The sequence below is a fragment of the Nannobrachium achirus genome (genome assembly GCF_963921795.1).
Source record: "Nannobrachium achirus genome assembly, chromosome: 2".
NCBI lineage: Eukaryota > Metazoa > Chordata > Actinopteri > Myctophiformes > Myctophidae > Nannobrachium > Nannobrachium achirus.
This window is the reverse complement of record NC_137811.1, coordinates 41,872,669-41,883,572: the sequence shown is the minus strand read 5'-3', so window position 1 is coordinate 41,883,572 and position 10,904 is coordinate 41,872,669. Positions and strand designations below refer to the sequence as shown.

Genomic DNA, 10,904 nt, shown 5'->3' with positions numbered 1-10,904 from the left:
CACAGACCTGGAACGCATTATTACTTGAATTATTATTTTATTATTTTAAAGCATTATGCTTTAACTATAAAAAAAAGCTATTTTTTAAAAATCTTGACAATTGGTGCAAATATATTGACTCGATTCTATAAATGTCTTCTAAATCCTTCTTCTAAATCAGTGGTTCTCAAACCTTTTCATGTGAAGGACCACCAAAATGACACGTATTTGACCGCGGACCCCCATCTCAAAACATGTAGTTCCAGGGAACCCCGGCCAGTAGCAAAGATTGAGTTACAAAGGTTTGCTTTGAGAATTATATATTCAAAGATTTGCACACATTTTCACAATTCTTCAAAAATAGCAGCTCTATGAGCTTGTGAATCTGCCATTTTTCAATAGCTAAAGTATAAAATAACTCCAGGTCTGAATGGCACACACACAAACATCCACAGACTTTGCAGCACCTTGGGAGCCGCCACATTGCCATTCAGGGCATGGCTCCGTGTGCCGGTTCCACCAGTTAGACGGTCGTGGCCTATTGGCCCTTCCTCTTTTGCTCCTCATCATCGCCTCTTATTGTCTCCACTCAGCCCTCCTGTCCTTTAACCCCGAGCTGCCAATCACAGCAGAGTAGGGCGAGGCAGAAGAAGAAGAAGTGAATGCCTGGTAGGAAAAAAGGGTGCATGATGGCAGAGGTGGAGCAGGGTGTGTGTGTGTGTGTGTGTGTGTGTGTGTGTGTGTGTGTGTGTGTGTGTGTGTGTGTGTGTGTGTGTGTGTGTGTGTGTGTGTGTGTGTGTGTGTGTGTGTGTGTGTGTGTGTGTGTGTGTGTGTGTGTGTGTGTGTGTGTGTGTGTGTGTGTTGGGGGGACAGGGACGGGGACGGGGGGTGATGGAGGTTAGGGCCTTGTGCTGTGCATGGGTGACAGCTTGCAGCAGGCAGTGCTTGTTCTAAGGGAGGGTTTTGTGTGTGTGTGTGTGTGTGTGTGTGTGTGTGTGTGTGTGTGTGTGTGTGTGTGTGTGTGTGTGTGTGTGTGTGTGTGTGTGGTTTGGGGGTGGAGGTGTGTGGGCACAGAGTCGTTAGGGAGGCGTTCATGTAAGGGCATGACAAACACTGTGTTTACCCGCTTTGGGTAAGCCAGTAAAGACACATACTCACACGCGCACATGCACGTAAACAAAGCACACGCGCGCACAGGCGGTCCTCCTGAGACAGATTGGAGTAATAAACTGATGAAGTCCATTAGAGTTTTTTATGACTGCTTACCCCCTTAAGCCCTATTTTATACTTAGGCTATTAGAAAATATGTGTTGCATCGTGGTACGTTGTGAGGTTGTAGATTAGCTTTTTTTATATAGTTCATTCATTATATACAGTATATACAGTACCGGTATATATAATTTGAAATATTTTCAGCTATAATGACATGTCCAGTAGGTATGCCTGGGTTTAATGTGGATCATTTTGGAAACAGGGCTTGTTTTTGACAAAGCACTACACACACCTTTTGCACATATATTTCAAAAGAAGACCCTGGGGGCAAATACCAGCCGGGCACCAATTAACTCTTTTACTGCCAAAGCTAGGCTTTTTTGTTGTCTGTTCCCTGCCATCAAAATACCTTACCTTTGAGATTTGATAGAATAATATCCATCCGTTGGCTACGTCCGCACTGAGACTCCTGCATGTCTCATGTCGCAGTAACATTTTCTGGCTTTCTGACTTCAGTGCGATGCATGAAATTATAAATAATAACAGCCATCTAAGTAATGATGGGTTTGTTAAAGATATGTTACTCTGTGACGTGTGTGGCTCCTAACCATAGGCTGGTTGATTGACACATGGTGGGTGGGGTCATGGCTGCCCTATGACCTGTGGCGGAGCTCGGTGTGTGCCAGGCTGAGATGAGTGGCAGATATCAGGCCAGTAGGGAGGCTTGTTGGCTTAAGGAGATTACCATGAGAATCTGATAAAACAGACCATTCTGCCAGAACACTCTCTTTCTCTCTCTCTCTTAACTCGCAGACACATTCTTCTGTTTCTCTTTCGGCATCTCTCTCTTTCACGCAGATGCACAGACACACAAACGCGCATGTACACACGCATGTGTACGTACACGCACGCACGCACGCACACACAAAGCAGTGCCCACTTAATTAAAAACTCCACAAGTGAAAGAGGGAGGGGAGCGGATTGGTATAGTACAGGGGTCTTCAACGTTTTTAGGCCAAGGACCCCTTAGCTGAGAGAGAGATGAAGCAGGGACCCCCACAACCTTTTCGTATATTCCATATAGTTTCATCGTTTGACAGCGCAATCATCAGTGTATTTTGGATTCATGTCAATTAATGTTCTCAGATATTTAACCACTTGAACTGTCAATACTTAATAAACTTGACCTTTCACTCTGTTCTTAGTCTGCTCTTTTCCCCCTCTACACCAAACCTCTTTCCCGACAACGAGGCGTTGTGAGCTTGTAAATCTGCTATTTTTTGCTAGAGTTCTCAGAATATGGACGTTAAGGTTCAAGTGGTTAATATAAAAAACGAGGAAAAAAGGTTTCTATTACACAAAGATTTGGAGGACCCCCTGTAGTAATTCTGAGGACCCCCTAGGGGTCCCGGACCCCCTTTGAAGGCCCCTGGTATAGTAGGAGGAGATTGAGAGGGTGGATTTGGGGGAGAGTCAGTGGATCTTCACCTGAACACTGGTCCAGTGGCTGACTGACTAATTGTCCACATAACAAGGTTAATGGACAGATCAAAGGCTCTGACTGTCTTAATTAGCAGAAGGGAAAGCAGAGACTGATAGACCTGGTCTTAAAGGACCATATCGGACCATTACTTAGTTTTCATATTTTCATATAGGGTTCATATTTTAGATTGTAAGTAGAGAAAAGAATAGATGAGTGTTAAGATGTTTTTATTTACTGCTTTCTATCGTTTTAGCGATTTTAGAAATATTGATTTCAGTGGGTGGGAGCATGCGTACAGATGGATAAATATGTTTTTTCTAGACACAATAAGCAGGCAATTTCTTTATTACTATTTTAGTAACACTACTAGCCCCCATAAGTCACATCTGCCCTTGAAAGATTGCGGTGCATCTTAGGAATGTGCTTATTGTGTCTAAAAAGACATACAGTATTTAGCCACTTGTACGCATGCCTCAACCCACTGAAATCTAAATTATTAAAATCTCTAAAACGATAGAAAGCTGTAAATAAAAACATTTATTTAAAAACAACAACACTCATCTTTTCTTTTCTCTAATTACAATCTAAAATATGAACCAAAGTTGTCCTTTAACATGAACCCATAGCATCTCCATTCTGGGGTGAACATTTGTCCAAAAACAGTCACAACGCAGATCTACGAGCTTGAAATGCAATGAATTGTGAACTTGTACAGTAGGTCTGCTACAATGCTATAAGAAGAGAGGAGGCTAGGCTAAAACAATGATAAACGCAAATTAAGATGGAAAGCAAAGACATACAGTAATTGGAATGACAGCAGACATAAAATATCGGCGTTGTCGGGTGAAAAACATGTATGTCCAAAACCGTTCGTTTTGCATTTATCATTTAAAAAATGATTCAAACTAGTGAAAAAAGCCGATCTGCAAGCACACAACGCCTCGCACCGCGAGGCGTTGTGTGCTTGTAGATCTGCTGTTTTCACTACTTTTGTGAGACGGCCGGCCTTGTATGATGAAGCAGGGCTTTACTTTGCGAAAGAACGTACACATTTGAAACTTGGAGATACAAGGTTTCCACCCGACAACGACGATTATGGTTAAATGGTTGGTGTCTAATGAATGCTTTTCCGTCTGACACCTGAGGGATCAGATTATGGGTGATGCCTGTCGATGATCTCTCTCTTCACATCTCATCATGACATCCATCCACAGCCACAGAGCAGCTGGAGACCTCTCCCCGTCAGGGGCGTCACAAGGGGTAGGAAAGTGGGACTGAGTTACTGGGGCCCAAGGTGTAGGGGCCCTAATAACTTTATCTATTGAAAAATAGCAGATATACAAGCTCACAGCGCGGCACCGAGTGCCGCGCTGCGAGCTTGTAGATCTGCTATTTTTGAAAAGTTGTGAAAATGTGTGAAAATCTTTGAATATATGTATTTTTTTAAGCGAACATTTCTAACTCAAATTCTGCTTCTGGGGGTCCCTTGAACTAAATATTTTGAGATCGGGGTCTGTGGCCAAATACATATCATCTTGGGGGTCCTTGACATAGGTTTCTTGCACACTTTTTCACGATTTTTCAAAAATAGCAGATCTACAAGCTCGCAGCGCGGCACTCGGTGCCGCGCTGTGAGCTTGTATATCTGCTATTTTTCAATAGTTAACATTCTTGGGGGGCCCACAGTGAATCCTTGTACCCAGGGCCCAGCATTTGGTGTGACGCCCCTGCTCCCCGTATCCAGGGGTGTCGCACCAAATACTGGGTCCTGGGTACAAGGATTCACTGCGGGCCCCCGCACAATTATTTTGTGCTTTAACTATTGAAAAAATATCAGATATACAAGCTCACAGCGCAGCACAGAGTGCCGCGCTGCGAGCTTGCAGGTCTGCTATTTTTGAAAAATCTTGAAAATGTGTGCAAGTCTTTGAATATTTCAAATCCTTCTAAGGTTTTTGGAAAAACCTGTGTTTCTATATTATGTCAGTGTTGCTCAAACTTTTTCATGTGAAGGACCCCCAAAATGATTTGGCCACGGGCCCCCATCTCAAAATATTTAGTTCCAGGGACCCCCCAGAAGCAAAATTTGAGTTACAAATGTTCGCTTAAAAATATACAGAGTAGCACACATTTTCACGACTTTTCAAAAATATTTCTCAATAGCTAAAGTATAAAATAACGAAGGCCCCTCCACCTTGGGCCCTAATAACTCAAACTTAGATGAGAAGAATAGGGACGCTAGAGTTAAAGAGGTTAAAGTCATTCTCTTCATCCATCGCATCCTCTCTCTCTTCATCCTTTGCCAGAGTTTCTTTCTGTGCACAGGATTGCACTCACTCTCCGTTACTCTCCAATTGCTTCTGTTTCAGTGTTTCCCTTTATCATTAAAATCTCACTTTGTCTCTTTATTCCCATCCCGTTTTTTCACCTTCCAATCCTTATATCCATCTTGCAGGCATGGCTGCAAATTAATTCCCTCTTACCACTTGAATTTTCCCCATTCAGTCAATGCGACTTCACTAATTCATTAATGGCCATATATGGAGATCTCTGTGTCAGATCCCTGATGTCATCAATATTACGCCCATATCTTGGAATGCCCAGATATGGACATACTCTGTCAGTAGGGATGGGTATCGTTCACCTTTGAATCGATATGTTACTTTTTTCGATACTTGGGAATCGATACAATACCTTTTCCATACCATTTTCGATACTTTTTATTTATTATTATTATTATAATTATTATTTGCCTTTTTCTATGGGCTATTTTACACACCACAATAGGTTATTAAGCCAGTTATTCAGCCATTTTAGTATAGACGTTGGCGAATCATCATAATAATAAACATTATAGGCTATTTTCACAGTAGGATATTTTCACAGTAGGATAATGAGTGTAGCCTACTAAAGCAGTCATTAAACTTTCAGTAGCTCAACTGTTACAGATGCGACGGGCCAGGGGTGTATTCAAGAGTATCGAAACAAGGTATCGTTCGTTTTTACCTGAACCGATACTCGATAGTATCGACGTCATGCGATCGATACCATTAAAAGTATCGCTGACGATACCCAACCCTATCTGTCAGTCTCATGTGGTCTATGATGTCAGAAATCTATGATGTCAGTCATCTCCATATTTGGGAAAAGTTTATTTTTATAAGTCAATGGAGATACATATGGCCCAAGTGCGTTCCACCAAGACTGTGGGCAAAATAAAGTTTGAAGATGGAAAGATGGATGGAAGGAAATAAAGTCAGACAAGTACTATTGTCTGGTTGCCCTGCAGGGGAAACCACACTAAAAAAGGAGACGAAATGTCAAAAAGTAAAAGAGAGACATTGATAGGCAGCATAAAAATAAGATGCTTGGAGAGCAGAGGATATCGTCGCTGTCCGGCAGAAACCTTGTATCTCCAAGTTTCAAATTCGAACTTTTTTTCGCAAAGTAAAGCCCTGCTTCATCATAAGACTTACGCACAAGACTATTGAAAATAGACGTAGATCGGCTATTTTCACTAGTTTAAATCACTTTTAAACCGATAAATACAAAACGAACTGTTGTGGACATACAGGGTTTCCACCCGACAACGGCGATATGCTGTGAGGTGATGAGGAGAGAGGAGAGGAGAGGAGAGGAGAGGAGAGGAGAGGAGAGGAGAGGACTCGTAGGATGTGATAAGTGTTGCAACAGCATTCCCAGCCTCCTCCTCCTCCTCCTCCTCCTCCTAGCGGAGGGCGAGGGAGCGTAGAGGAATGGCGGAGCGAGCGCTGGCAGGCTCGCCAGACAGACAGGAAGGAAGGGGTATGCTGCGATTTGGAGCCCCGAGGCTGCACGGGCTACGTGTGTATGTGTGTGTGTGTGTGTGTGTGTGTGTGTGTGTGTGTGTGTGTGTGTGTGTGTGTGTGTGTGTGTGTGTGTGTGTGTGTGTGTGTGTCTGATGCAAGGCTAGCGAGGCCTGGTGTAATCCAGGCTAGATGGACATTGGGGCTAAAAGTTGCAGCAGCCCTTTGGGCCCTGAACACACGCACACGCACGCACACACACACACACACACACACACACACACACACACACACACACACACACACACACACACACACACCATGGAGGAACAGAGGCGAGGGAAGGAGAGAATGTTGTCTTTGTTGTGCTTTCAGGATGCTCTCATTGCATCGTTTCTTCATGTCATTGTGTATCTCTTTCTCTGTCTCTCTCTCTCTCTCTGTCTCTCTCTCTCTCATTCTCTCTCTCTATCTCTCTCTCCATTTACTCATCTCTTTTTCGTCCTTTCACTTTTTTCCTGTTAATCTCTCTTTCTCTCTCTCTTTCTCCTTCCTCTCTCCCCTTACTCTGCCTCTTTCTCTCTCTAGAGCTTAAGTGTATATGTAAAAATAAACCACACAGCCCCGTGAGCTGACTGTGGCTGTTCTTAAAACCAATTATGCAAAAAAAAAAAAGAAAAAAAAAAAGAAAAACGTTTTCCCCAGGTTGAAGGCAAGAGAGTGAGTCTGGATGTGAGCAGGTAAAAAACAGTATGTTCACTTTGTTGTTTTCACGCAGCCTACACTCCCCCTCCTCTGAGACGGAGCTGCACCTTACAGTCTTCATCGACATCAAACACAGGGGGAAGACGCAGGGCCTCCTGTGTGTGAGCCCTGGCGTGAAAGTTGGGCATCACATGGGCATCCTCTTAGCTGTTTGATTCTGACTGGTTGCTGTTGCTGCTGCGAGCCTGTGTCACCTGGATCTCTGCATTAGGGATGGGACGATAAGCGATATTATCGTTTATCGTGATAAAAAAACACTCACGATAATCGTATCGTGGTGATTTAATTTATCGTGGATATCGTCCTCCGTCTTGCACTGGGATCAATTCACCTTTTATTTGCAGAGCTGCATATCCTGTACCACTTAAACCCTCTATAATTGGTAAAAGGTACTTATAATATGTACTTGATACAGTATTTTTTTCACTCTCTATCAAATGTCTTTGCCAAAAAAAATGGCACATTTTTTGGCAAATGTTTCTCCCCAGGATAACGGATTTTGATTATCGTGATAATATCGTAAATCGCGATTTCTTTTGTCACAATAATCATGATATGAAATGTTCATATCGTCCCATCATTACTCTGCATCCCAGTAAGCTTGTTGGGAAACTTGTGGATAGACAAGCTGTCTGAATATCAGAACACTCGTCCCCCAAAGCAGTCGCCTCGGGCGTAAATCCAGCGGAGTGGTCTCTGCCTGGTGTTCCTATAAGCGGAATGTCAGTATGCCTAAACGATTAAACCTAACCTTATCCCTATAACCTACACCTCAGTAAAACGGTGCCAAAACCTAACCCTAGTCCTAATCTTCACCTCAGTAAGACTATGTCTAACCCTAAACTTATATCTAACCTTTTCCTCAGTAAAACAAATACAAAGAATACAATATCCGCCTCACCGAGCGGTCGGAAATAATGTTGCTAGAAACGTGCGACCCCCACTAGCCCTGGAGGTGATTTGAACATTGCATGCACTAATGTAATAGACCTAGACCCAAGGCTATTGAAACATGGGCATGGTGAGACAAACACAAAACAATACAATACACACACCTTATGTTTACAGTACCTAATGAGATGGGTGGGTACTGTGCTTGGAGCAAAACAAGTCTTATCTACGGGACTGTACTGTATGGACTACATGTATTTTAGAGCCTCTTGTGTTACAAGATATACTGATTTGAACATACTAAGCTTTTGTGCTCACCCTGTTTTTTCATTCTTTACTGCAAATAGTTTTCTTCTTGCTCCTTGAGCTGCAAACGTGGAAGCCTGCATGAACAATAGTTTCACCTCACCGTTAGCTGTAATTGTGTTGTCAGGGGCGTCAATTGGGTATGGCAGGGGTATGCAGCTGCCATACCCTGGGTCCAGGGGGGAAAATAAAAGTTACTTTTAAATATAAATCCATGAATGTCTCTTTGTCTATCTGTTCTGGTTATTATGTTGTTAAATTACAGTAAAATAACTACAAATGCAAGATTTTACAAAATGGTCACTTTAACAAGGTATTATAATTATATTCTTCACACTTGTATTCTCCCCATCTTGACAAAATGGTATATTCCCACTCCCAGGTTCTGCAGGTCAGCTGCACAGGTGCAATGCATTATTGTTAATTGTGGCACGTTTACTAACATGCCAAGTTTAGCTGCACTTGAACAACCGTTCCAGGCTGCCATATCCAGCCCAAGAAACCGTAGAAACGGGGGGAGAAATAGAATGTACTTCTTAAAATAAATGTATCATGCCTGTTGCTAAGGTATGGCAACATGACTGCCTGGCAACATGTTGCCATACCATAGCTTTTTCTGAACTGACGCCACTGTGTGTTGTGACAGTAAAGTTGATTGATTGACCAGGCCAAGCAAGCGACCGCTGTGTGTCTCATTGTAGATCTTCACAGGTCCTCCGGGTTAGATGACAGGTGCTGTAGGGCAGTTACAATTAATCCAGTCATAATTCTGGGTACTGTTGTTTCTGGTGAATACTTGGGCAGCGACAGAGTTCTTCACACATAACACATCTAGCCTGTTAAACCATCCCACGATGGTTTACCACTACCAGGCCAATGAGCGGCGAAACAACTAAAAATGGGATTGATGCCGGGGCCTGGGGAAGATCTTCGTCACCGACGGTGCAAGTTTATACAGTAAATCAAACGTTTTGCCAAATCCAGTTGGAAGAATAACAAGAACGTCTTTTCCGCCAAGAAACTCCACAAGTGCATATACTCTTGCTCTTTCTAATTTGCCGTTATTGGTACCTATTTCTGCAACTAACTTTGTTTCTCTACTAGCAGCGCTGTATTTTCTAATTGAATTAAATGAAACTAGTAAATAAAATCTGAAGTAACAATGCAAATGTAATTAAGACTAGAAAACATAATTTTGTTTTCCCACCATTAGATCTGCTGAGATCCGTTCTTTCTAAATAGCCTCTAGGGGCACATGCGCGTGTGTGCACGTGACGTCAATAAATGACCGTCCGCCCTGAAAAGAAAATCCCAAAGCACCACTGCTTATGACTGTATTTATAGTAACATTAACGTTACCTCTAGTTACTTAAGAAGCCGGCACCGCCATATTTAATTTGGCAGAGAAAGTGTCGCGCAGCAGTCACGTCATCAACTACATCAGTCGGCCAACATGTGCTGTCAATCACAGAGCCTTGAGTGCGGACGCTTATTGGCTACTCCTCATTTTGGCGAAGGCGAAACACCCACACAGCCAGGGCCTGGGGCCAGACTGGTCTGCAGAAGACACACCAATGGTTTACCAGGCTACAGTACGTCCAGCTGAGGAAACATCGTTGTTCTCGGGTGGAAGCCTTGTCTGTCCAAAACCGCTTGTTTTGTGTTTATCATTTTAAAAATGATTTGAACTAGTGAAAATAGCCGATCTGTGCGAGGCGTTGTGTGCTTATAGATCTGCTGTTTTCACTAGTTGTGTGCGATGGTCTTGCGTGAAAACATACAAATTTTAAACTTGGAGATACAAGGTTTCTGCCCGACAGTGACGATGGGAGCGTTTCGCTGTTTCTATGTGTCATCTTTTCGACACACCAAACCTAAGCCCTACCCTAACCCTAACCTCTGTGGGGTGAGTCGCTATAGCCCTCCCGACGCTCCGTTGTCGAAATGAAGGTCGTTCGAAAGAGCGAGATTTCCCCAGTGACGATATCACTCCTACCCATTTCCAACTCGCGCAATCCAGTGCTCGACTCTCTTCGTGAATGCGTGGATTTTATCATTCAGGAAGCTTGTTTTTGTCACCTTGCAATGACATATTAAATTAATTCCGTTTATTATGGTTAAAATGTGCTATATTTTCAATCATTTTTAAATTGTATTTCACACATTTCTCACACATGTTGATGACCCACTTCACACATTCTGGGAATCGTCACGTGACCTCCCTCCCCGCGGCGCTGTCCCACGACCCACGGAGGACCACCACTTTGGGAACCTACAGTACAGTAGATGTATTCCAAGGCTGTGTGTGTGTGTGTGCGTGTGTGCGTGCGCACCGCGTGCATGTTCCATTATCATTAGCAGTGTTATTGTTAGGGCACGGCTGACCTCAGCCCAACCCTCTGAATATTTATCCTATGAATTATGGAACTGAGGGGAGACTTTAATGGGACCCGGGGACCTGGACCTGTAGACCTCTCTCTAAA

General features: G+C 43.2%; 1 protein-coding gene across 1 annotated transcript in view; it reads left to right on the top strand.

Annotated features, from left to right (window-relative positions):
* Positions 1-6,429: 6,429 nt before the first annotated feature.
* LOC308298458 (neural-cadherin) overlaps positions 6,430-10,904 on the top strand; it is a gene marked incomplete at both ends in the record, with an annotated part of 162,219 nt that continues 157,744 nt past the window's right edge. The window contains 2 exons of the mRNA XM_080742061.1: positions 6,430-6,521; positions 7,238-7,343. Coding sequence (XP_080598187.1) covers positions 6,430-6,521; positions 7,238-7,343 — 198 coding nt within the window. The remainder of the gene's footprint in view (positions 6,522-7,237; positions 7,344-10,904) is intronic.